At 56.4% G+C, this 24,357-nt stretch overlaps 11 protein-coding genes across 11 annotated transcripts; 6 read left to right on the top strand and 5 right to left on the bottom strand.

The window, feature by feature from the left end:
- Positions 1 to 71: 71 nt before the first annotated feature.
- B0T26DRAFT_721326 (uncharacterized protein) lies at positions 72 to 1,059 on the bottom strand. The gene has a single exon (XM_060442543.1). It carries the CDS (start codon positions 950 to 952, stop codon positions 419 to 421), a length of 534 nt encoding a protein of 177 aa, XP_060292687.1. The 5' UTR covers positions 953 to 1,059; the 3' UTR covers positions 72 to 418.
- A 2,116-nt stretch (positions 1,060 to 3,175) lies between these two features.
- On the top strand, positions 3,176 to 4,477 carry B0T26DRAFT_403749 (PAF acetylhydrolase). The gene has a single exon (XM_060434828.1). The coding sequence runs from the start codon at positions 3,268 to 3,270 to the stop codon at positions 4,399 to 4,401; it is 1,134 nt and encodes a 377-aa protein (XP_060292686.1). The 5' UTR covers positions 3,176 to 3,267; the 3' UTR covers positions 4,402 to 4,477.
- Positions 4,478 to 5,035: 558 nt separating this feature from the next.
- Positions 5,036 to 5,670, bottom strand: B0T26DRAFT_785427 (uncharacterized protein; the record flags this gene model as incomplete). Its single annotated transcript, XM_060446774.1, has 1 exon — positions 5,036 to 5,670. The coding sequence occupies one exon, from the start codon at positions 5,668 to 5,670 to the stop codon at positions 5,317 to 5,319; it is 354 nt and encodes a 117-aa protein (XP_060292685.1). The 3' UTR covers positions 5,036 to 5,316.
- A 666-nt stretch (positions 5,671 to 6,336) lies between these two features.
- B0T26DRAFT_785425 (uncharacterized protein) lies at positions 6,337 to 7,553 on the top strand (the record flags this gene model as incomplete). Its single annotated transcript, XM_060446773.1, has 1 exon — positions 6,337 to 7,553. A coding segment is annotated over one exon (891 nt), but the record flags the coding sequence as incomplete, so codon positions are not given.
- Positions 7,554 to 8,842: 1,289 nt separating this feature from the next.
- On the top strand, positions 8,843 to 10,384 carry B0T26DRAFT_805107 (uncharacterized protein; the record flags this gene model as incomplete). The annotated part of the gene is made up of 1 exon (XM_060447150.1): positions 8,843 to 10,384. The coding sequence occupies one exon, from the start codon at positions 8,843 to 8,845 to the stop codon at positions 10,151 to 10,153; it is 1,311 nt and encodes a 436-aa protein (XP_060292683.1). The 3' UTR covers positions 10,154 to 10,384.
- Positions 10,385 to 10,499: 115 nt separating this feature from the next.
- B0T26DRAFT_721320 (uncharacterized protein) lies at positions 10,500 to 11,392 on the bottom strand. Its single transcript, XM_060442542.1, has 2 exons — positions 11,259 to 11,392; positions 10,500 to 11,157 (listed from the first exon to the last, which is right to left on the bottom strand). Exons 1-2 carry the CDS (start codon positions 11,351 to 11,353, stop codon positions 10,668 to 10,670), a joined length of 585 nt encoding a protein of 194 aa, XP_060292682.1. The 5' UTR covers positions 11,354 to 11,392; the 3' UTR covers positions 10,500 to 10,667.
- A 1,071-nt stretch (positions 11,393 to 12,463) lies between these two features.
- On the bottom strand, positions 12,464 to 13,525 carry B0T26DRAFT_403728 (uncharacterized protein). The gene has a single exon (XM_060434827.1). It carries the CDS (start codon positions 13,311 to 13,313, stop codon positions 12,666 to 12,668), a length of 648 nt encoding a protein of 215 aa, XP_060292681.1. The 5' UTR covers positions 13,314 to 13,525; the 3' UTR covers positions 12,464 to 12,665.
- Positions 13,526 to 13,581: 56 nt separating this feature from the next.
- On the top strand, positions 13,582 to 16,607 carry B0T26DRAFT_754594 (glycosyl hydrolase family 3 C-terminal domain-containing protein; the record flags this gene model as incomplete). The annotated part of the gene is made up of 5 exons (XM_060445841.1): positions 13,582 to 13,641; positions 13,755 to 14,338; positions 14,413 to 14,811; positions 16,152 to 16,352; positions 16,481 to 16,607. The coding sequence occupies 5 exons, from the start codon at positions 13,582 to 13,584 to the stop codon at positions 16,605 to 16,607; spliced, it is 1,371 nt and encodes a 456-aa protein (XP_060292680.1).
- A 1,545-nt stretch (positions 16,608 to 18,152) lies between these two features.
- B0T26DRAFT_754593 (Sialidase) lies at positions 18,153 to 19,355 on the top strand (the record flags this gene model as incomplete). The annotated part of the gene is made up of 1 exon (XM_060445840.1): positions 18,153 to 19,355. One exon carries the CDS (start codon positions 18,153 to 18,155, stop codon positions 19,353 to 19,355), a length of 1,203 nt encoding a protein of 400 aa, XP_060292679.1.
- Positions 19,356 to 19,562: 207 nt separating this feature from the next.
- On the bottom strand, positions 19,563 to 21,477 carry B0T26DRAFT_721313 (uncharacterized protein; the record flags this gene model as incomplete). The annotated part of the gene is made up of 2 exons (XM_060442541.1): positions 19,563 to 19,751; positions 19,829 to 21,477. The coding sequence occupies 2 exons, from the start codon at positions 21,475 to 21,477 to the stop codon at positions 19,625 to 19,627; spliced, it is 1,776 nt and encodes a 591-aa protein (XP_060292678.1). The 3' UTR covers positions 19,563 to 19,624.
- Positions 21,478 to 22,970: 1,493 nt separating this feature from the next.
- On the top strand, positions 22,971 to 24,294 carry B0T26DRAFT_652834 (acyl transferase/acyl hydrolase/lysophospholipase; the record flags this gene model as incomplete). The annotated part of the gene is given in 4 exon segments (XM_060438403.1): positions 22,971 to 23,200; positions 23,265 to 23,325; positions 23,341 to 23,483; positions 23,538 to 24,294. 4 exon segments carry the CDS (start codon positions 22,971 to 22,973, stop codon positions 24,292 to 24,294), a joined length of 1,191 nt encoding a protein of 396 aa, XP_060292677.1.
- Between the last annotated feature and the right edge of the window lie 63 nt (positions 24,295 to 24,357).

Here is a 24,357-nt window from a genome sequence, read left to right as displayed (position 1 = left end):
AATTATTATGGACCTATAATTATAAAGAGGTATACCTACCCTAGCCCAACTGTTAATTGAGTCTCTTTAGGGTTTGTATACACTCTAGAGACTATGAACTGACGCGTAAGTCAGAAACAAGGACAGGTTGTTTGTTGAAGAAAGAATACTAGCTAGCTAGTTGAAAATATAGACGAATAGTCTGCCCGAGGAGACGGTAGAAGTCGAGGAACGCCATGGCTCGCATCTAATTACCACTTCCTAACAAAATTCTTTGTGGCAGATCCAAACGCCACCGGACATGCTGAGGGGTTTGTACACTCAAATGGATGGGTGTGTATGCTAATGTTTGTTGAAGAGATTGCTGAAGTCATCGCCAGCGCAGTATACTCCAGGCAACGCCAGGCCGGCTGAAGAACCATGGCCCACCTCGCGCCGATCAGAAAACCCAAAACGCGTGTAACACGTACAAGGCACAGACAACGCCCAGCGCCGCCACCTCCCCAACAGGCATCTTGTTGTAGTCGAGCCGGTCCTCCGTCCTATGGACAACGATGTCATCGCTGTCAGCAGCACCGGCATCAGCACCATCATCATCACCATCACCATTAGGTGGCGTAGCAGGCGACCCAGCACCGCTGCCACCGCTGCCGGTAGCGTTCGAAGCAAGCCCCGTCGAATTCGACCCCCCGGCTGTCGGCTGCGTGCTGTTACTACTATTACCACCACTACCACCACCACCTTCCCCGCTCGCAGTTGCCGCTAGCGTAGCGAACCGCTTATAGTCGGCCGTGCGCGCATCCGCCAGCGCCAACGAGAACCCGCCGTACGGCTCGCCCTGCGTCGTGTGGTCCGACAGGGCGCTGTTCTTGCTAGCAGGGCTGCTGACGGCGACGAGCGAGTAGGCGTAGCCGAACGGCGCCGGCCTGCCAGCGGCTGCCGCGGTAAACGAGTCGCTGGTCACGCAGCCCATGCACACGAATGTCGCCGACACGTGCGTGCCGTTGGCGAAGGTGCCGTTGGCGATGGGCGCGAACGAGACCGCGCTTGCCGTGTACGGCTTCGTGTCGGCTATGTCGCGGCCCGAGGATGAGCGTGCCGCGATTATTACGTCTCCTAGGGATGGGGTGGGCCACACGACCACCTGCAGCGGCCCGATCATGGACGTGCCGAAGGCCACGCCGCCCCAGCCCGCGCCGGCCTTGTTGAGAGGCGACACGATCTGTGCGATGAGGGTGGGGGTGCCGTCGCCGACCGGCGGTAGGGCTAGCCCGAACTGGAACCCTGTCCCGTCGGCGAAGCCCAGGAACACGATGCCCGTGTTGGCGTCTGTGTAGGGCGTAGGCGTGAGCTGGGCAAGGGTGGGCGAGAGTAGTGCCAAGATGGTGGCGGCGGCTGTTGCGGCGGCTGCTCCCGCGGGGGTGGAGAGGGGGGGCCGCATCGCGGATTTGATTGTTGCTGATTATTATTTCCGGAATCGCGCTATGAGTGTAGAAGCAATAGGTGTGTCGTCGAATGTGACTAGTTTGGGCGTCGCAGGTCTGTTTCTTTTGGAGGGGGTTAGATATGCACTGGCGACGGTGATGTCTAGCATCCGGTCTAAAAGCGTGTAAGTAGCCTAATGTAGAAAAGTATTGATAGGCCATGACTGGCCGAAAACGTTGCCCCAGAACCCCGATAGCAACGCTTCCCGAACGACTAAAAGGGGAAAAATCGAAAGCGGAAAGCAAAGGAGGTGGTGAGTCCGAAACAGTGACTCTAGTTGAAAAGACTCGGTGCTGCCTAGTTTGTTTGCTTGCATGTATTGTTCGTGATCGGTCTTTGCACGCCTAGACGGTGACTGTGGGCAACGTGGGGTCCACCAAGTGTGTCGGATGCAGCGTCCGCTGAGCGATGTCAGGCAACGGCATATTGGCAAGCGGCCGCTGCTGATTGGCTGCGCGTCCAGCCGCCTCGGCCAGCTGTCTGAGAATGAGTTTCGCTGTTTAAAATTGGCCTGTGGTTTATGATTAGTCACGTGGTAGTCCAAGTGTGTTTTAGGGTTAGGGTTGTAACCCACGCCCTCTGTTGAGCTAGAAATTGCAGTGCACTGTTGTGCCAGGAGGCTGCCACTGCACCGCCTTCACGCCAAAAAAAGTGGGGTAGCCAGGTGAGGTGCAGGGGACTTGGACAGTCAACTTATAGGTGTGGTGGGTCATGGTCTCATTGGATCATGTGACGTCGCACTTAATCGCACTTGATTGTCGACAGTCGCGGTCTAACAAGTCCGACAAGCAACACTCCACGTCAGCATCGAGGCTGCGAGGTAAAGCGAGGTGCCCCTTTTCAAAGCATCTCAAGCTATCGGAGATGAATGACGGGAGAATAAGGACACCTTAACAATATTCATTACCCGATTCTCAGTTCTGGTTGTCTGAGAAGCTGAAGCATCGAGTTTCCTGTCTTTCTTGACTTCTTTCACCACCTTCTCTTCCCCCAACTAAAGCGAAGAGCGTACGAATTCGTTCGCTGAGCCGCATAAAGTCATACACGTACCCCGTAACCCAGGACAAGTGAAACTGCGCAACACCTGTTCCGCTGAGAAAACGATGGTAGCAAAACACGAACGTTGGACAGCTGCACTAAGAACAAGGGCCTGCTATGGAGGCACCAATGGCAACAGTCCTTTGAATGCAAAGCCAGATTCGTGAATTGCCCCACTGGCTGTCAAAAGAGCTGTCAACCTCTTGAGCAGTGTGGGTTGCGCAGACGGGCTGATAGATTCTCACAAGCCTCAATGCCTTCATACATTCCACTTGGTAATAACATGATCCCTTCCCCGCAATCCCTTCTCCGCAATCCCTTCTCCGCCAAAGGGTTTAATTCTGGTTCCTACATTTGAGTAGCCCCCATAGTAAGTAACATCAACTCGGAGAACAGAGCCGGGCCGCTAGCGCTGACAAGAACAATGCTGGACCCTATTTTCCGAATTGGGCGCGGCCCTAATTCCTTTCGTAATCCCTTTCGGTCGAGATGCGGGAACCACGCTGAGGCTCAGCCCCAATGACACGCGTGCTACCATGCCCCATTGCGTAATTACGTAGGGTATGGCTGGGATTGACATTCGGTCGCAGATTGTTCACTATATAGCCCCTGAATGCCACCTATTGCTACTTGACAACCATCAGCCCTGGCATCGGTGAACATTCTAACTACCAGTCGACGCCGGTTGAGCTGATGCTTATCGCTGCCTAGCCTCTTCATCACTTTCTGATTTTTCCTCCGCCAGAGCCTCGCGACACTGCAGCCATGCAGTCTGTGCGTTCAATTCTTGTTCTCTTCCTGGCCACGGCCACTGCAGGGTTCCTGGCTCCAGACCCGACTGGCAAATACAATGTCACGTTGACGACAGGAACCCTCGTCGACTACAGCCGCAATGACGCCTATGCCGCGTTGCCCACGCCTCGGGCACTGATGCTGTCCGTATTTCAGCCTGCGACGTGCGCGTCCATTGTGTCGGTACCTTATATGCCCGACAAAACCGCCGAGTACCAAGGGCCGTTTATTCAACAGAGCTTCAACATCTCGGCCGATCTCACTCCCCTCTTCCTCGAGGCTCGCCTGCCAGTGTGTTCGGACCACCCCGGAAGCTGCTCGCCCCTAGAGAACCGGCCCATCCTGCTCTTCTCCCCCGGCTACAGCACCCCGCGGCTCTACTACAGCGTCATCGCCTCAGCCATCGCCAGCGAAGGCTTCGTCGTCATCACCATCGACCACCCCGAGGACGCCAACATCATCGTCTACCCCGACGGCCACGTAGTGTACAACAACGCTTCTATCCTGGATAGTCCTACGTGGAACGACTGGGACCGCGCCGCCGACGCGTCATTTATCGTCGACCAGCTGAGCAACGCGACGGCCATGGCGGCGTTGCTGCCGGGGCGCGGCCGCCGGGCGTTCGCGACGGACCGCGTGGCCATGTTGGGTCACTCGGCGGGCGGCGTAGCTGCCATCCTCGCGGCCAGCCAGGACCGCCGCATCCGCGCAGCCGCCAACTGGGACGGCACCATCATCGGGTCGCCGGCCCTGCCGCAAATATCGCAGCCCGTGCTCTTCTTCACCCACGACCCCACCACCGACGCCTCGTGGCTTGCCGCCTGGCCGCAGCTCACGGGGCCCAAGATTGTCCTGCGCGTCGCGAATACCACGCACCAGTCCTTCTCCGACGTGCCCTCGCTGATCGTGGCTGCCGGGCTGAGCACGGCGCCGTTCGCGGACGTGGTGGGCGCCATCGTGCCGGCGCGAATGGTGCGCCTGCTGACGGCGTACACGACGGCGTGGATGGATGGGGCGTTTAAGGGGAGGGAGGCAGGGCCGCTGCTGCAGGGGAAGGAACCGGGCAGGTTTCCAGAAGTCTCGGTTTTGACGAAGGAGAACTTTTAGTGTAGCAGACACGTCTCGGGACTCAAAGTGGAACAAAACCGTCTCGGGACTCAATGTGGAACAAAACCAGTGATTAGACGAATCTGCAGTGTTTTCTGGCTGCGTAGAGTTGAATTCAAGTGAACTGTCTCTCCAAATCGTGAAATGCCCATCAGGTCTGTGGCTGGAATGAACCACCACCACAGGTCCCGAAATAGATTCCTTGGACTTGCATGGCGTCGGTTCTTGGCGTCGGCTCTTGGCGTGCTGTGCTGAGCTGACCGCAGTAAATGGTGGCGCTCCGAGACAACAAAGAGCAGCTCACGCCACAGGTGGCAGCTTTATCTTAGCAAGCTCAGGCCAGTACCGTGGCTTAAAGAGGGGCTGCGCCCTAGTGGAGGGCCTGCGGCCCCGATTTTTTAGATTTGCAGAGGGAGTAGACCCACAAATACACATTTGAACCAATCGGAGCACACAAAGAAAAGAGCCACTGTACTGGTCTGAGTGCATAATGTGCATCGAACCGTCTCCAAACTGCAACATACAACGCACTGCAGCCTCAACAACAAGGTCAAGAGCAATCAAACAACTGCCCGGTTAGTACCGTTCGAATGCACGCAATTTTCTGATCATTCCGGTGCTAATATCATCAGTAGATCATGTCTGGCGCGTTAGTAAATGACGATTCAGGCCTTTTGGGTGGCTGCTAGGCATTGCTCCTGCGAGGGCATGACTCGAGCTCACAGCTTACTGGCCTGGGCAGCACCCCTGAGCTCTCATCTCTTACTAAGGCTATAGAAGCCTTACAACAAGAAGACGAAGAAGAAGATGAAGAAGAAGACGACGAAGAAGAAGAAGACGAAGAAGAAGATGAAGAAGACGAAGAAGAAAAAGACGAAGACGACTTCATTTTAAACGTTCGGGTTCTAGATAAAATTAGTTAGCAATGTATTCAGGGGTCAGGGGTAAGGGTAAAGGAGCCAAGCTGGGGAATGTAATACTGCCAATCCACACAGACTTCGAAGAAGGGACAGCCCGGGCGATGTCATCGCGCTGATTCTCGCCCAGCTTCGTGAAGGGCACGATTTGTACCGTAGTGAGCTTCGTGATCGCTGAGAAGGCGTAGAGTACAGCACTTTTTCCGTATCCTGTAGCTGCAACGAGCACTGTATCGTTCCGCTGATGAACAAGGCGATGAACCGCGTCAATCTGGCCCTGGTGCGCTTCCCTGGCGCCTGTGATCTCGCAGATCACATCGTTGATGCGTTTTTTCTGCTCGTTTTCTTCCATTTCGGCGGCGCGGGAGCTCTCCCGGTAGGTCAAACGGAAGAAGTAGGTTATAGGAGGGAGAAGCTGTATGCTGAGGACGCCCCGCGCGAGGGCATTCTATGTGAAAATTTTCAGCTTTTTTGGCCCTATGGTGACTACATAGTTAGGATGAAGATGACGGCCAAAAGTTGGAGACACGCTAAACTTTTTACGTTTGAGGTTACAATTGACACTTTTAGAATAGCTATAGACATAAAAATTACGGATCCGTATATCATTAGACTCGCGTACGTCTCAGCAACTTCAGGAGCATATTTGCATATTTTCACGATACGTTGTTGTTGTGTTATTGACGGGAAACTAAACCACATTTTTTCCGTTTGTATGGCGGCTGGATCCGTACTGACGACTACCACAACATTATGCTCTCAGACCTCTTTTTCAGGCGTTCTGTGCAACGTGGGTCCAAGTGGGTCTATCTGAGCCACAGCGAAAATTTGCGGGTCACAGGATACGAATGCGGTCTAGGGTGCCTTTTATTGGGGGGGCCGCAGGCCCCGGGGCTCCTTCTTCCACGCCTGAAAAAGAGGTCTGAGCTAGCTGAGATAATGGCAGCTGTGGTCTGATGAATCAAAGCCGCACCCGACAGCTTGGCACGCGCTGGCTGAGCTGACTCTGGGGCTGGCAGCTCGCGCCAGCCGCAGCCTAGAATCAATAACCCGAACTGCGCCAGTGCGCCCACCACTGCACAGCCGTCGTAGCTCTGAATTGAGCATCGCCAAGAGCTTCATCTTTGTTGGAAATCTTGTATATAGCGTGCACGAAATGCCGTCCAAACATTCGAATTCTCATCATCATCATCATCATCATTATCATCATCATCATCATCATCATCATCATCATCATCACATCAATTGCACATCTCCAGTGTTTGAGTCAAAGACAACCACTCCATCCATCCACCAATTAATCAAAAGTCCAAACCCGACACTGAAGCCCATCTCAAAGTCTCAAGTTCGTCACCATGAAGTCCATAATCTTCACCACAATCCTCGCCCTCGCCGCCGGCGCCGTCGCCTTACCAACCACCACAACCTTCATCTCACCCCGCAACGTCACAAGCACCTCCTCGACCTCATCATCATCTGCCTCACAAACCTACTACCCGTCCGTGCAGTCGCGCTGGTCCTCCAAGACGCCCAACGCTGCAGGCGGCCACTCGGCCCGGGGACACCTCCTCAACAGCCCCTCCGAGACCGTCACGACCGCCGTGTACTTCAACCTGTCCCCGGAACAGGCCACCGGCAAGACGTGCAAACTCGTCTTCCGGCTCACGCCCGACGACTGGATCGTTTCGTCCGAGACAACACCAGCGCAGCTGGAGCTGTACCGCCTCGACGCGTGCCTCAACGACAAGTACACGTTCGCGGCGCACCCGGCGCGCGGCGCGCTGGCGGGTGTGTTGACACCCAGGAAAGGTGGGGTGGCGGACTGGCAGGGCGTCGATATGAGCGCCGACGAGCTGGAGCCGCGCATGGGCGCTGCGCCCACGTGGTCGTGCCAGGCTGGAGAGTATAGTTTTGAGATGGTCGCGCGGCAGGGGGTTAATGTTGGCTGGAGCGGCAAGGCGAGTGGGTTGAGTTTGGAGTTGTGCGGGTGATTGTGTTTGTTGGGTGGAAGGGTTTGAGTGTTTCCGGTTCTCTTTTTCCTGGCATTGGGTTTCGGGTGCATAGCGTGCATTGTCTTGGCGGCGTTGGGAGGGCTGTTTTTGTTGTTGCATATTTGTTTGAATCACCTCTCTGGTCAACTCGAGTGGGTTGTGATGTCTTTGCTTGTATAGGTATAGGTTCGCTGAACGGAGGAAATCATGAGAGATAACTGCATCGACTTCCAAGAGCCAAAGACCATGCCTGTGCAAGAGTCCCATCGAATTTCTAGCACTTAAAAGCTAGCACTTGAAAGCTAGCACTTGAAAGCTGGCACTTGAAAGCTGGCACTTGAAAGCTATGCAGATATTGTCTTCCGCCACGAGCACAGAACCCAACATCCATCTCGGCTATTCTTTCGGTTCAAGGCCTGCTTTTCGGCTCCTGCTTGACGAATTTAAACATGACATGTTACCCACACCACCTGACAACTTCTGGGGATTTCGTAGCGAAAACGCAGTGCAGCAGTCGGACGCGTGCATAGAGAGCAGTTAGGTAGGAGAAAAGAGAGGCCATGATGACGTGTCAAATGCAGTGCCTGCCTGCACGAAGGCGAAGATGAGATTTCGGGCTAGGTAGTTTCATCAAAAGCTCTTAGCCATTATACCGTCATAGCAAGCTAATAATACCTAAAACTTAAAGGCGCCGCGCAACCTTTAACTGGAATTATTCGCCGGCTGCTGTACATGAAAGGTTAGCTACCGTCGGCGCGAGAAAGAAAATCAGCTGCCACCATTTATTGGATCTTTTTACGCCGCAAATAAACTCCAGTGCTTCACAACGATCCTGTAGGAATCACCAGGGTACCGGTACTGGAAACAGCATGGCGCGCTGCGCGCCGTAAGGTGGTGGTTCAAGTGATGGATTCGTTTTTGTCTTTTTGTCTTTTTATCTATCTGAACAGGTGGGCGTAGGCCAATATATATGCATCTGTCAGGCCCGCTCCTCCACAGACGTTGCTGTGGCCAGGAATGCGGAGCCGCATTCCTTGGATCAGCGCGTCATTCCAGTATGTTATTCCAACAGATCCTTTGAAACAACGTTTAAGTTCAGCCCCAAAACTCAAAGAGCCTGCGCCTGTAATTAGTAGTAATCATGGGAAATTTCATTCTGTTGGTCTTGCTGATACCCAGAGGCTTGCATTGAATTGGGTGAAGCCGTTGAAGGAAGGTCGCACAACGGCACAGCCACACCGCATTGCAACGCAGACTCGTCCAGCCCTGGCAAATAAGGCGGTCTCACTAAACTGATCGGCGCTCCGCCGCTTCCTATTAACGGCTAGGCTGCCTCATTCGAAAGGGGATAATAGTGTCAGACAACTCCACTGCCGCTTGTTCCAACCTGGCTAACTCACCGAATACAACTAGACTCTGTTCAACGACAGCAAAGAATAAAACAACAAAACGAAAAAAAAAAAAAAAAAAAAAAAACCCCCCCCCCAACAGGCCTTAGACACGCGACAGTCGTCTTGAATACAGACAACCGGCATGCCGCGAACTGGAGCCGTCGTGTCGCCGGCGCTCAGCATCGAGCTCGACTTTGACCGTGGCTTCTGGGCGGGCGAGATCATCTCGGGGCGCGTGGTGCGAAGTGTGCAGGCGGTGAGTCCGCGGGCGTGGGTGACGCTGCGGCTGTTTGGGCGCACCAAGGTCAAGGTGTCGGTGGAGCGGCGGTCCAACAACAATCGTCACACAGATGTTTACCGGTCGCGCTTCGACCTGCTGGGCAGCGGGCCCGAGCTGGGCCAGGCGCTCTTCGACGGCGTGCTGCACATCCCGCCCGGCGGCAGCGAGGCGTGGCAGTTCGCACTAACCCTGCCGGTGCGCCCCAACGCCGCCGCCGTGCTGTTGGGCGAGGTCGAGCAGGAGTACAGCTTCCTCGCCCTCAACCCGAACGTCATCGCATCCGGCGGCCTGCCCTTCTCGTTCGCGTACTCGCAGTACCGCTTCGACACCTTCGTCGAGTACGTGCTCGAGGCGCAGCTGGTCGAGCAGCACGGCGCCAAGGCCAAGACGACGGCCACGGCGACGCGCACCGTCTTCATGCTGCCGCCACCGGTGCCGGCCCTCCTGCACCCGGCGCTGCACCGGGCGGCCGTGTCGCACCACACGGTGCACACGCAGCGGCTGCTGCCGGGCATGGCCGACGCCGAGCTGAGCTTCATGGAGCGCACGCGCAAGCTGTTCCACACGTCGTCAGTGCCCAAGCTCAACCTGCGCGTCGAGGTCGAGGCGCCCGAGGCGCTGCAGCTGAGCAGCAGCGGCACGTCCGGGCGGCCGGCGCCGCCAATGTCGTTCCGGCTGCGCGTGGTGGCGGGGCGCGAGCAGTCGTCGCCGGGCCTCCCGCTGCCCGGCGACGGGAAACGGGCCGGCGACGACCCGGATCCGGACGAGTTGAAGATATCCGTGGTGGGCCTGCGGCTGCGCATCACGGCGTGGACCGAGGCCGCGGTGCGCGGCCCCAGCAGCTACCACCGCACCAAGAGCCCCGTGGTGCGCGACGTGCGCATCAGCTGGCCAGAGGGTGGCGGCTTGGGAGTGCCGTGCGGCGACGATGTGGCGCCGCTCGATGTCGGGCGCGCCGGCGCGCTGCTGTTCGAGGCGCGGAGCAGCTACTGGCGCGGTGCGGATATGACGCCCCGCGGCGGCGACGAGGAGGTCATGTACCCCGACTTTGTCACGTACAATATCAAGCACTGGCACTCGATGCGCTGGGACGTAGAGCTGGTTGTCGCCAAGGAGACCGTCAAAATTAGGGGCGAGGGCCCACTGGTCGTCGTGGCGCCGCCGCCGGCCTGAGGCTGGAGTGTGAGTTGGAATAGATGACACTTGGATGGATGTCTCCTGCGTTGAAATGCGGGCTGTTTAACTATCCCAATTTGATACCATTACACACAGCTTCATATAATGAAAACACTGAACCTTAATTCGCAGGCTCTGCCTGGGATGAGCATCAAGGCGGCAAGTAAAGCAAGCTGGGCTAATTAACAAGCTACTTATTGATTGAAGTAAAAAGATCAAACGAGGAGTAAGAGGGGGGGGGGGGGGATTTTGAGAGTGGAAAGAGTGGAAACAAAAAAATTAGAAAAAGCAAAGAAGACAAAAGGAAAAAGGGAAAAGGGAAAATGGGGAACAGATGGGGGGGGGGGGGCGGGAATAAAAGAAAAGAAGCCAAAAAGACGTCCCATATACCGACTCAGAAAGCAGACGTGAACTGGCTTATCTGCACCACAACAGCTCCAACATCATCCACAAGTTCACAACACAGCCCCCCGGTCCCTTCAGGCACGAACCAAGCCCAAACGCACCCAACCTAATTCCCCCCACCAGTCAGCGCCTCGACCGGGACAATCCCCCGCTTGACCGCCTCCCCCAAGATAGCCGTCGGATCAGCAAAGATCTGGAACCGCTTCATGCGCAGACCCTCCGGAGTCGGCCCATCGCCAACCTCAACAGCATCGAACAAGAAGGCGCCGTTGGCGACACACTCCCAGGCGCGGCCGTGGCGATCAACCTGAGCCTTCTCGACCACCTCCTGGTTTCCAGCGGGAAGGTTGACAAACATGCGCGCGCAGCCAAACAGGCGGTAGCCCTTCTCGCCTGGGGCAAACTCGACGGCGTGCGCCGTGCCGTAGACGGGCTCGTGGAAGAAGGATGCGAACAGCGCGTACTCGCCGCGCAGCGCGTCGCTCGCGGGCGCGGCGCCGGATACCACCTGGCCCTTGCTGTTGACGTACTCGAAGTCGGGCGTGTAGAAGGCGCGCGCGCCGTCCCAGTCGGCGGCGTCGAAGAGTTTCTCGTGGCTGTGCGATGGCCGTGGTGTTAGGTGGTTAGGTGCGGTTGGTGAGGGTGGCGGTTGGTGAGGGTAGAGGTGATTAGGGAAGGGAAGGGGCAGGAGGCTTACGCGTGCAGGAAGCGGCCCATGGGGTGTGCCAACAGGTTCTCGGACCAGCCTGTCGCGTGGACGACAAAGGCTGCCTGCGTGGGGAAGGATGCCATGTTGTGTGTGGGGTAGTTTGTAGTGTTGTGTGTGGGGTGGTTTGTAGTGTTGTGTGTGGGGTGGTTTGTAGTTGGAGTTGGAGTTGGGAGGTGAGACGTGCGCGGAGAGGCTCTGGGTTGGGTGTGGTTTTGGGGCAAGAGAAAAAGGGGGTTTATGGCAAGTTTGTTGTCTAGTTCGGGTGGTCGGTTTGGTGGTGTAGTCGGTGATCTCTTGGATGGACATGGCGGCCGTTATATATCCATTTCGAGCTCAAATTTGACGTTCCTGAACTCTTTGCAGCAGAATTATCACACCACTTGGTGGATAAGTGGATCGTAGTAGAAATTACCGTTTGCGGGCACGGCTGTGGGAGCTGAAGACGTCAAAGAAAGAGCCCATGCAGTTGACAGGTGGGTGACAAGCGCCGCGCGAACCAATGCCAACAGCCTGTGGCGCGGGTGTTGAGGAGCAACCGATTGGGCGGGTCGCTGGAAGAGCGCCGGCAGCAAATGAAGAACTTGGTGCTGCTGCCCCGTGCAAGTGCTGCTTGGTCTCGGCTTGTTCCGTCGTGGCGCGGGATGCCAGTTTCCGGAGCGCCATGCCCATGCCATGCCCATGCCATGCCGTCTTCAGCCCTACCGGCATCGACGTAGCTGCCCCACCATCTGCCGGGCGGCCGCTCTCGAGGTCTGGACTCTGGAGATGGCTACGTGTTGAAGCCAGCAGACTCCAAAAACATCTTGGGAAAACCTCATTTCGTAAGTTGACCAGTAGCCGCGGAGGAACTCGCATGCAACCAGTCAATCTCGCAGAGCCAGGCAATTATCGAGGAAAGTGGATGGGCATTGGATCGGACCCTGTCGCTTCCGTTCCTCGTAACGAAAGAGAGGAACAGCAAGTCAGTAATGGGAGAGAACGAATGGGCTAAGATGGATCCAACTTTATCCCGTAATTAGCAGTGGCGGGAATGGGTGGAAGGGTGATCACAGGGAGCGGCCGCTGAATGGGTCCAGGTCAGGGCAGCCCTGAGTTGTTGTACGGTTCCAACCAGACTTACCCTCTTTGAGTTGCATTGCTTTTCCCTGGGCAACCCTCTATACGACTATTGACATAACAAAACGGGTAAGCTGACAACTAACCGAACGAAGGCCCATATCGAATGGACTGGCCGGACCACCATTCCCATTGAAACACCAAAGAGACGACAAGACCTTGAACAAGCCATAACAAGACCTTGAAAAAGCTATAACAAGACCTCGAACAAACCATACCAATAACCACCAGCCTATCGCAAGTCAGCTCCCTGCGGTCAACCACCGGCCTCCTCATCCGCTATGCGCCCCACGGCCCGCCTACCGGCACGCGTAAACAGCACCAGAGACCCCAGCACCGTGACGGCACCGCCACCGCCCAGTAGACCCAGAAGCGGCTCGCGCCGGCGGCGAAGTCGCCTCCCATGGACAAGATGGTGGCACCCAGCGACACAGGGACAGACAGCGTCGCCAGCGACGAGAGGTAGCCTACGTGGCGCCCCTGGCGCCCCTGGCGGTTGGACGCGATGCTCTCGCGCGCGGCCACGGCCTCGCTGTAGGCTTGCCACAGTATGTCGAGGCGCCGGCCGCTGCTGCCGAGCGTCTCGCGCCGGCTGTGCCACGCGTCGGCCTCCCAGCCTTCCACGACAGCTCTCCTGTCAGGGCCACGGAATGCTCCCCCCAGTAATCCCAATGCGTCCATATTCGTCCGGAGACCGTCCGTGATGACCTCAAGGGCGAGGCGCGCATGCACGAGACGGGCGAAGGCGCGCGACTGCCAGGGACGCGTCCATGCGCTGTCGAGCCACGTGGTGGCGGCGCTCCTGGTGCTGCCGTCGTCGCCGGCGTGGGTTCCCGCGATATCCGCGCCCAGCGCCTGGACTCTGGCACGGTGGAACCTGGGCATCTGCAGCGTGCATCTGCTCGCCGCGTCATAGTGGCGCGGCATCCGGTTCGGCACTACGCCCTCGTATCGCCCGGTAGTCCAGTGCGAGGCGAACAAGGCTGGAGGGATCTTGAGTCTGGGTCCGAGGACCTCAACGATGTTCTTGGGAGGCCTTCGAGCATAAAGATGCGCCGGCGCATGGGTTTATCCGATGGGCTACTGGCCGTGTTATCTAGCGTCTTGTCGAGGCCGCTGGCAAGGGAACGGGCTGGAACTCGACCACGGCTACCCTTCTATTCTCTGCTTCGCGCCCTTTGGCCTGAGAAGCTAGATGGCGGATGCCGACGAGGCCTCGGCATACTTCACGCCGCGAGGCTTAGATTCTCGCCCAGTAGTCGCCCTCTGCCCCCGATCTGTTGTGGATTCTAGGGCTAGATGAGACGTGATGAAAAATAAAGAGCCAGGTTAGACGGTGGGTGTGTTATCTGATGCGTGGTGGCATAGACGGGAGCGATCTGCAGGCCCGTCTGGGCTGCAAAGCAGCTCGGCTACGACGTGCGCAACACGTCGGGCCCCATCCTGCAAAGCAGCAGCTCAAACACGGCGGCAGACACCTGGACCACAGCCGCGCTCGCCGCGGCCGAGGGCGCCGACTGCATCCTCTACTTTGGCGGCCAGGACACGTCAGTCGCCGCCGAGGGGCTAGACCGCGTGTCGCTCGACTGGCCGACGGCGCAGCCAACATTGCTCGCCAAGCTAGCTGCACACGACAAGCCACTCATCGTCGTGCAAATGGGCGACCAGCTCGACAACACGCCGCTCCTCAACAGCAACAACACGGGCATCAACGCCATCCTCTGGGCCAGCTGGCCGGGACAGGAGGGCGGGCCAGCCATCATGGACCTGATCCGCGGAGCCGCGGCGCCGGCCGGCCGCCTGCCCGTGGCGCAGTACCCATCAGCCTACACGCAGCTGGCCATGACCGACATGCACCTGCGTCCCGACGCCGGTGCGAGCCGCCCCGGGCGCACGTACCGCTCGTTCGCGGGCGCGGTGCAGCCGTTCGGCTTCGGGCCGCACTACACGACGTTTGCTGCGTCGTTCGCTGCAACTAACACCACCACAAGCACTAATGACACCGCCACCAACCCAAAACCGCAAGGTGGGATATCACCGCGCTGGCCAACTGCAGCGCGCCGCACGCGGACCTGTGTCCGCTCCCACCGCTGCGAATCCGCGTGCACAACACGGGCGCCCGCACCAGCGACTACGTGGCGCTGGCCTTCACGCAGTCCGCCGCCGGGCCGGCGCCGCACCCCCTCAAGACGCTCGCGGCGTACGGGCGGGCGCGGGCGGTCGGGGCGGGCGCGACGGTGGTGCTAGATTTCGGGTGGACGCTGGCCAGCCTCGCGCGTCACGATACGGATGGGAATACCGTGCTGTATCCTGGCACGTACACGGTTGTGCTTGATGTCGCGCCCCAGCAGGCGCATGTTTTTACCGTGACCCTGACGGGCGAGATGGCGGTGCTGGATTGGTGGCCTGCGCCGCCTACTACTGGGTGAGTGGTGAGTGGTGAGTGGTGAGTGGTGAATAGTGAGTGGTGAGTGGTCGTCTGGCTGATTCGTGGTCTCGACGAGGAGAGTGGAGGTTGGAGGTTGCAAAAACGGTTGTTGGGATTAATGAGCAGGGGTGGGTTGGGGATTTTTGGGGAAGATGCGTGCGGGGATGTGCTGAGAATGAGGCTTGGGGGATGTGCGGGTCTTCTAAAATCAGCTGTAATTTTCCAATACAAAACCCCAAGTTCCAAAGTTGTACTTCGCCTATGTAACTAAGTCGGTAATTAATTTCGAGTTTGGTCGGTCCGGTTACGAATAAACGATCGGTTGCAACAAAGGGGGAAATCATTTGCAGGGAAGTTATCGCCCGCTCTGATTGGCGCGGCTACGTTCGCATTTCCCAAGGGGGGCGTCTCCGGCTACTGTAAAATCGTCCCCATCCACTGTATTCCTCCATACACAACCCTAACCCTATTGAATCGGTACATCCAAAATTTTGCCGCCACGTAATTTACCACTTTTTACCACAACCTAACCTAATTACGCTGCAACCTTCCTTTTCCACTGCAACCTTTCTTTTCAACCAAACCACCACCAAAATCATCGCCGGGCCGCCCGCGCCGCCACCATCACCACTTTCTAACTCGCCGGCTAACCACAAGCTTTTTACCTTCAAATACGACACCCTCGACCATCTGCCCGTCGATTTGAACGAATGGGCTACTTCTATACGCTTTAGCGTATGCAAGCTACGCGGCGCCAATTATGCCAAAGACTTCGGGCCAACAAGAGTGGATTTGGGCTGTTGCCGAGGGAAAGTCGTGAAGTCCAAGGCAACGAAGAATATCACCACCACCAATCACAGGGACTGCCCCTGGCAGGGCGTAACCAAAGCACTTATCTCCAACAACCGGAAATGGACCTTTGAGCTTCTTCTTGAGCATACCAACCATGCAAATCATCCGCCTGAGAGAGACTTCAAAAAGTTGAAGCACAGAGTCATCTTTGGCCCTAAGCACAAGGCATTTGTTTCTGTGCATATCGACCGGCCAGTTGTCCCCAACAGGGAGATTTCCAAAGGCTTGCGAAGAGCTTTTCCGGACCTGGATTTCGATCATAATCAGCTACGAAAATGCCGCGCTCGTATTCGCAGATTTGCCCTCAAGAGATACTCGCCATTCTAGGCCACGAAGAAGTTGCTTGACGATAAATATATCCATTATGCAGTCCTTTGGTCGGTTGATGACCCAAACAAGCCGAGGGGCCTTTTTTGGTCTCCTCCTTGGTGTGAGGAGCAGTGGAAGCGTTACCCCTGGGTCCAGTTTTACGATAACACGTACAGTACTAATAACAAGGGTCTGGCTCTCTTCCAAATTGTCCACAAGAACCACCTGGGTAAATCAGTCAGTTGTGCGTTCGGCCTAATTGACAACGAACGTGAGGAAGGCTTCAACTGGCTCATGGACACGGTCAACGAGCATCGCGAAGAAATCGGCGCACAACGTCCTGCGGTTACAATTACCGACTTTGAGAAGGCTATGAGGTCTGCAATTGCGCGTGTTACCCTGACGCTTACCCACAACTCTGCATTTTCCACATCACAAGAATGTAGTCCTGAGCTTCAAGAAGAAATGCAACAAGGCCGCTACAAAGCAGGTTGCCCGGGCTCAGGCTCAAGCTCGAGACCCAGGAGCGCAACAACAAGAGGAAGACAAGGAAGAAGAAGAAGATAACGAAGAAGAAGATAACGAAGAAGAAGATAACGAAGAAGAAGATAACGAGGAAGAAGACTTCGTGATGGACAGGAAATCAACATTGAAGGCCCACTGGCCGAGATCCCTTACACCAAGTCAGGAATGTACCTTCTTTGGGAGCATATGATGTACTCGCCTACCCTCGATGGCCACACAGGCATGGGTGATGATGAAAGGTACTTTTTCCGCACAAAAAGCCATACTTCGGTTTCTCGAACGAACCTATATGCCACTTATTGAAGAGTGGGCAACTTGCTACACCAACAACGTTCTCAATTTCGGTCAACGCACCACATCACCTGTTGAGTCAGTCAACAAGCTTCTCAAGTCTTTTGTTATCACTAGCAATAGCAATACCTTCCAGACCGTACAACAGTCACTCAATATGGTGGAGGGTATGAAGGAAGCCTACGATAAGTTGACTACGAAGCAAAAAGAGCGTATTCACTTCGACCACCTAGGTCGACAGTGGCTTGGTGATGCTCGCTATAACGTGTGTTATGATGCCCTCGATCGTGTTGTAAAGCAACACGAAAGGATGGAATCTGCTCTCGGGGACCGCGCCGGCCCTGAAGCCCTGCACCGGTCGGTTCCGGGCGCAGTATGGCATTCCTTGCGCTCATGAGCTCCTTCAGCGTCACCGAGAAGGTACTTTGAAGCTTCAAAAGGTCGATATCCATCTATATTAGTACCACCATATTTGGAAGTATGTTGACGTTGGCGACGGCGGCGAGGTGCAATGGCGGTACAATTGCGATGCCAGCGCTTAGGGCGGGGCAGCCAGCGAATGTGGTAATTTTGGCTGTAAAATGTGGTATTTTCCGGGGCGGTGAGTTGTAATACTTGGGGGCCTATGTACCTACAGTGGATGGGGACGATTTTACAGTAGCCGGAGACGCCCCCTTCCCAAGTCCAATCCAGGGGGCAGTTACGGAATACCGGCGCAACTACCGACGCAACTCCCGACCCCTTACTGGGATGCTGGGAGACAACGAGGCAATACGGAAGCTACCTTTTTCAATCCCCAAACGAATGAGTGTATGCGGTAATGCGGGGGACCTGAAGCTCGTTCCTTTTTGTGAAGCCTACCCGCGGTCATTAACCAACTTATCCGGCATGCATTCGCTTCATCGAGACACCATCTTGTGCTGGGGACTTGACCTGCTGGGGACTTGACCTGCTGGGGACTTGACCTGCTGGGGACTTGACCTGCTGGGGACTTGGCCCGATGTCAAGCTTGCATAAGCAGCGACGCGAGGCTTCGGGTCGAGTCGACGTCGGTCCGGATGCCGCCGCCTAGTCCTACAGCCGGCGGGCTGCTCCCAATCTAATCAGCCTGCACTTGACCTTTGACTGTATTATGTCACTACCAGGGGAACTGTATCATGTCACTGCCAGGGGAACCTCTCGACGCTGGGCGGACATGGAACTGCCATATCTGAAGTATCCCTAAGCGGGCGGACATGGAGCTGCCATATCTGAAGTATCCCTAAGCGGGCGGACATGGAGCTGTCATAAATGAAGTATCCCCAAGCCTTGCCTGGCTGTCACCTGGAGCCGGCCATCTCCTGCCTGCTCTCCACTCCAAGATGCGCTTCTCCCAGATCCTACCCTGGCTGGCCGCGGCCGTGGGCCCCGTCGTCGCCGCCGATGGCGATCCCTGGAGCCTCTTCACCGACAAGGTCGTCTTCGACGGCCGCGCGCAGAACCTCTCGGCCAGCTACCCGCGCCTGGCCGAGCTCGAGGACGGCACGCTGCTCGCCACCACGGGCCTCTTTGGCGCCACGCCGGCCTTCTTCCCCGTCTTCGAGAGCACCGACGGCGGCATCCACTGGGCCTGGGTCTCCAACATCACCGACCAGGTCAACGGTTGGGGCATGAGCGCCCAGCCCGCCATCATCGAGCTGACCGAGCCCCTGGGCGGCTTCCCCGCCGGCACCGTGCTCGCCTCGGGCAACAGCTGGCACCCCGACTCGTCCAACTCGTCCACCGGCGGCACCAAGATCGACCTGTACGCCTCGACCGACAAGGCCCGCACCTGGCAGTTTGTCAGCCACATCGCCCAGGGCGGCGCCCCCAACACCACCAACGGCGCCACCCCCATCTGGGAGCCGTTCCTGATGGTCTACGGCCGCTCCCTCGCCGCCTACTACTCGGACCAGCGCGACCCGCTGCACGGCCAGAAGCTCGCCCACCAGGTCTCGACCGACCTGCGCACGTGGGGGTCCGTGGTCAACGACGTCGCCTACGACCTGTACATGCAGCGGCCCGGCATGACCGTCGTCGCCCACATCCCGCCAATCGACAAATACATCCTCGTGTACGAGAACCCGGCCGGCAACTCGTCGTCGCACGGCTCGCACTACCCCGTCTACTACCGGCTGTCCGACTCGCCGCTAACCTTTGACGCGGCCGAGGGCGTTGGCATCGAGATCGGCGGCGCCTTCGCGCCTAACGCCGCCCCCTACGTCGTGTGGTCGCCCGCCGGCGGCCCGAACGGCACCGTCGTCGTCTCCGACGCCGACTACAGCACCGTCTACACCAACACGGCCGGTGGCGACCCTGCTGCGTGGCAGCGCCGCGCCGTACCCCAGCCGTCCGCCTACAGCCGCGCCCTGCTGGTGTTTAAGGAGCACCCCGACCACCTGATGCTTTTGTCGGGCGGGACTTTCGACGGCCCCGAGCCCAAGATCTTGACCGCGTCTGTTGTCAGTCTGACTGCTGTGCTCGGAGGTGACTGTCTAAGCTCGGCCAAGAACACCAGGCGCGAGCTGTGCGACCCCGAGGGCTAGTTACCAGCTTGGGTGCTTATGCCGCGACTCTGTTTAAATGTCGTGTGATTTAAATCGGAACCGAGTTTGGCGCCCACGGAGAATCCGGAAGTTTGAGTATAAAGGGGTGTGGGGGACGGGGGCATTGCCCACGTTGTCTTGTACAAGTTCATGATGATATGCGTGCCTAGTACCTACCTGCTTTGTATCTTGCCCCCCCCCCCCCCCCCGGGCAACCTTGTGGGCTTCCCATAAGCGAACCAATTTTTCTCAAGCGACCACGTGAAGTATCAGAGGCTGTCGCTCGAGAACCCCTTCCAGCCCCTTTGATCTGTTGCTCCGTCATCGCTAGAGATAAAGGCTAGAAAGTCTAACATTCCCGGCACCTTTTTCAGTTTCTCTCGTTCTGTTGCAGACCTGGATGAAGGCAATCTGTCAGCTGCGGCCTAGTTCGATTTATGATCTTGTGTCACAAAAAAGGACTGGCACCTTACATTTTACTGTATATTATCTCCTTGTCGGCGCTCAACTTTTCGTTGAGGGCATCAACCTTTTGCCAACTCCGGATTTCATTCTCGGGCTCTCTGCGGTCCCAAAACGCGCGAATCGTAGTCTTTATCCACTCCATATTGTCCAGGCTTGCCCGAGGCACGTCCTCGCAGTGGAATTCGAACTCGCCGTCCTCGCGGTAGCGCGTGATGAAAACGTCGCCATGCCAGAAATGCTCGTCGGCCTGGAGAGACTGCAACCCGAGAAGAGACATCAGGCACTCGTTCGGGGGCAGGGCATCGCTGCGGCACCAGTACAAGAGGTACTCTCCGTTGAGCTCCGCCAGGGGTTGTGCTTCTACCGTGACCCGGCGGTGGGCACGGTCGAAGTTGGAAGCGTTCCAGAAGGCGCCAAAGTCGGGAATGCGGAACGTTACGGGCTCGTGGCCGGGTAGGTCGCCGGGGTGCTCGTAGAATTTGATGCTGAGGAGATGAGGAGGTTCGCCATTAGCAGGGATCCGCATGCACGTCTTGGAGCATACAGAGTCTTTCAAAGTTGGAATCTGGCTTTCGGCCCCCTTCGAATTCTTTGTGGACTCGGCCACTCTCGACTTTGCAAGTGCGCGCCGCTTGAGCGCTCCACCGGTGACGGTAACATTTGCCGAGGATTCGGCTACTGCCGGCAGCCGGTCCTGAGAGACGGTCCGAAGCCGCTCAAACATCAGAGTCTCAATGCCCCGGAGAGAAGCGGAGAGGTCGAGACGAATGCGATGATCGGCCTGCGGATACGCTGCTAGCGTGATATTCCAAAGCGGATAGACTCGTCCATGAGAACCTCTCGTCTGGTAGAAGCCTTTCGTGTCCGTCCTCTTGTCCTTGTAGCGCGAAAGCAGCTCGTGGCATAACCAGCATGCTTTTTTGCTGCACCCCAAATAGGGAAATGGTTTGGCGCTGGGCCCAAGAGAGCATTCTAAGTGTATGAGGAGCTGCATCTCGGCATGGCAGGGAGTCGATAGCTCGGATGCTTTGCCCAAACTCTTCTGCAGCTCGTCCTTCGTCGGCTGTGGAATTTCATGTTCTCTTGCCAATGCCTCAACCCGCTTGCTAACCAGACTCTTGGAGAGCAGTCTAGCCGGCGGTGCTTCAATACAAACAATGTTAAGCTTTGCAAAGGACGTTCGGAACACGATGGCGGCCTCTTTGAATGCTTCGTATGCTGATCTGAGCCGGCCCAGGAAGTGAACCGAATTCATTAACCGTCTCCCGCTGGGAGCCGGTGTGGCGGACGCAGGCTCATGACGTAGGCTGTATGCAGCGAATACCATGTCCTGAAGCACAGCAACGGACTCGTCCGCTTCGTATTTGACGGACAAGCCGTGCAGCTCTCTTGCAAGTGCAGCTCCATCCGACCCTCCATCAAAAGCGGCAGCAACCTCTAATTCGGAAGACGACGCGATCTGGGCCGCGTAGATATCTAGGCGTTGCTTGTAGTAGTTCAAAAGCTTTGCCCACATAGCATCGTTCTCGATGGTCGGTCGCTTCGTGGTAACAGCGATGGCCCGGATCCAGACGGTGAGACTCCGTGCCAAGTCCTTGTCGGCATCTTCAACGCCCCCATTCTTCGCAACATAAACCGTGGGTTCTTTATTTAGCATGGCCAGGCCAGAGGCTGCGACATGACTGGCCCCCTTGCCCCTTGTGTCGCCCCTCCGCCGCACATGGCGCTTTGCTTGCCTTGAGGGGATGGACTTTTCTCGAGAAAACGTTTCAGCTGTGCAATCGAGGAACCTTTTTTTCAGTTGCCTCTCATCTCGAGTCAGTTTCGGCAGCTGGTGCGGCGCCGTTGGGCCGTCATCGGAATTGGCATCCCAGTCTTCGCTGCTTGTGCTCTCCGTGTCGCCAGCAGCATCGTGGCTCTCGGCCTCTTGTTGTCTCTGATGTACGCTGAGCAGGGACGAGAGAGAGAAGAAGCCGATGTCATCAAATCCCGGAATACCAGCCATAGAGTTCATAGTTCGATGGCCCTCGATGGCCCTTGATGGCCCTCGATGGCCCTCGATGACACGCGATGGGTCTATATCCGCCCTCGGTCTGCGGAGCAAGCACAGCACCCCCGCTTATTTGCACACCGCCGGCGTTTCGCAAGATGTGATTAGTTGCCAGAGGCAGCAGTTTATATGCAGGATCCTGTAACACAACGGAAATCGCCGAGGGCAGCTTTCGGGCAATGCATATCGCTGTTCTTGGCATTGTGGTACAAGTCAATAATTAGCAACCCGTGTTCCGGATAAATAGGTATTGAGAACAGGAGCTTAGACGCTCGCTCCGCGAGTCTGCGCCACACTTTGCGTGGAATTCATGTGCCGTGGTTGGGCCTGCCGAATTCTGATTGCTCAGTGGCTCTGCGGCAGCCATGCCCGATCATAGGTCTCAGGCCATCGCCCGTGGGTCCACTGGCGACCAAGAAGAGCGAATGAGAAGATGGATGAGCGAACAACTTGGAGGAGTGTGGCGGCGGCTGAGCCGGAGTTGTGACCAAAAGCGACCAAACAGCGCCTGTTCCCTGCCCACCACGCGTCGGGCAGAATCTATTAGTTGATTGGTCTGACCACATGTGGCCCAGCACCTCAATCAAGCCACGATGTATAAATTATGACAATTGAATTCCTTTTCCCACCAATCGGAATCTCTGTAGTTACCTACCCAATAATATCTAAACGATAAGCGCTCCTCCGTAGATCACAACCCAAACGCCGTCAGCGGCATAGTGCAGGAGAGCTGCCGTGAGCTGACCAATCCGCTGCACAATGACAATCAGAGAAGACGAAGAGGCTGAATTGAGCTGAGGCAGGTCGAACAGCATTGGGGCTGTGGTGTTACCGCAGCCCACATCTAAGCACCGAAAACCTTCCCCCCCCTTTTCCCCCGCTCCTAGCAATTCTATCCGAAGCTAACTGCGTGAACCTTGATCACCTTTTGAGCCATCTTATGTGACGTGGAACGGCGGCCGCAGAGCAAATCACCCTATATTCTCCTGAACACGCGAGGCTCTGCCCCTCTACCTCATCATCTTCTATATTGAGCAAGAAGCTGAATGCAACAAAATATATATCGTCCTCCTGTTGCTATCCCGAGGTATCCTGACAAGATGGATGACAAGCCATTGTGCCTGCTAGCTTTAGGTCAGCAATATGGGTCGAGTTTAGCTACTATTACTCGTGTCGCTAACAGCTGTCTAGACGGCGGGGGCATTCGTGGACTCTCTGAGCTCCTTATTCTTGAGGAGGTTATGGGGAGAATTAAGCACGACCTGGACATGGCCGACGATCCTCTACCGGCCGACTTCTTCGACCTTATTGGTGGGACATCCACTGGAGGGTAAGTTTTACCACTTGAAGTAGATTTGTATCTATGGATATAACTAATGCATTCTCTACTATAGCTTGATCGCGCTGTTGCTAGGACGGGTGCGTTTGTCGGTACCTGAGGCCCGAAAGGAGTATGTCTAGATTGCAAAGGAGATCTTCTCAGTCAAAACCTACCTCAAGAGCAGCAAGTTCGACAGCTGGACCCTGGAAAAAGCGGTGAAGTCGCTCCTTGGACGCCGCCTTGGGAATGGCGAGAAAAGAATGCTTGACCGTTCAAAGTCCTCCTGTAAAGTGTATGTTGTCTTGGAACTCTTTGGTTATCGACCGACTAATTCCCCTATTCTTAGGTTTGTCTGTGCCGTACCGCAGCAAGACGTTCGATCCCGGAACGGTCCTAGGCTATTCCGGACGTATACTATACGCAATAACCCAACTTTCAACTGCACAATCTGGGAGGCCTGTCGTGCGACTTCTGCAGCACCTACGTACTTCGATCCAATCGAAATCGGAGAAGAGTGGGAACGGGAGGCGTTCGTTGATGCCGGGCTCGGATATAACAACCCTATCGAACAGGTACTCGAGGAGGCGAGACTTGTCTTTCCCGGACGAAGAATTGCTTGCATCGTCAGCATCGGAACCGGCCTGGCTCGCGTCCTTAAGTTTCCCCCCTCCCCACGGACAAACCCTCTGAAGTTGATAGAAGCGCTCAAGACCATGGCCACAGAGTCTGATACGACGGCGGAAAGAGTGCAGAAGCGGTTTCAAAACATCAAAGACACGTACTTGCGTTTCAGCGTTGATCGCGGTCTTAATGACATCAAGCTGGAAGAGTGGGAGAATCTAGGCGAGGTCCGCACATATACAACCGGATATCTAGAACAGGATACAGTATCTTCCTGCATCGATACGGTAGTCGTGGCGTTACTAGCGTCTAAGGCGGGGCAGGGTCAGGGTGAATCAACTACCCAAGCCCAGATTTCTGGCTCGCAATCGGTCGAGATGGGTGGATCTCAAAGACAGCCTCAGATGATGAGGTGGCGGCCCGATAGGCCCATTCCCAGCTTCCCACTCCGTATCGAGGCCATTGCGGATACCAGTACGTAAATTTCAAATCTAAATTTTGACTTTTGTTTCCTGAAGCTAATTCCTGAGTCGTACTGCCCCCAT

This window comes from Lasiosphaeria miniovina, assembly GCF_030549165.1.
Source record: "Lasiosphaeria miniovina strain SMH2392-1A chromosome Unknown B0T26scaffold_6, whole genome shotgun sequence".
Taxonomy (NCBI): Eukaryota; Fungi; Ascomycota; class Sordariomycetes; order Sordariales; family Lasiosphaeriaceae; genus Lasiosphaeria; species Lasiosphaeria miniovina.
This window is presented reverse-complemented; position numbering and strand designations above follow the sequence as displayed.

Bases quoted from the DNA above. Each gene is read 5' to 3' on its own strand.
- B0T26DRAFT_721326 (XM_060442543.1), bottom strand. From the start codon at position 952: ATGGGCTGCGTGACCAGCGACTCGTTTACCGCGGCAGCCGCTGGCAGG.
- B0T26DRAFT_403749 (XM_060434828.1), top strand. From the start codon at position 3,268: ATGCAGTCTGTGCGTTCAATTCTTGTTCTCTTCCTGGCCACGGCCACT.
- B0T26DRAFT_721320 (XM_060442542.1), bottom strand. From the start codon at position 11,353: ATGGCATCCTTCCCCACGCAGGCAGCCTTTGTCGTCCACGCGACAGGC. The intron at 11,158-11,258 runs GTAAGCCTCCTG...GCCATCGCACAG, and splicing joins ATGGGCCGCTTCCTGCACGC to CCACGAGAAACTCTTCGACG.
- B0T26DRAFT_403728 (XM_060434827.1), bottom strand. From the start codon at position 13,313: ATGCCGCGCCACTATGACGCGGCGAGCAGATGCACGCTGCAGATGCCC.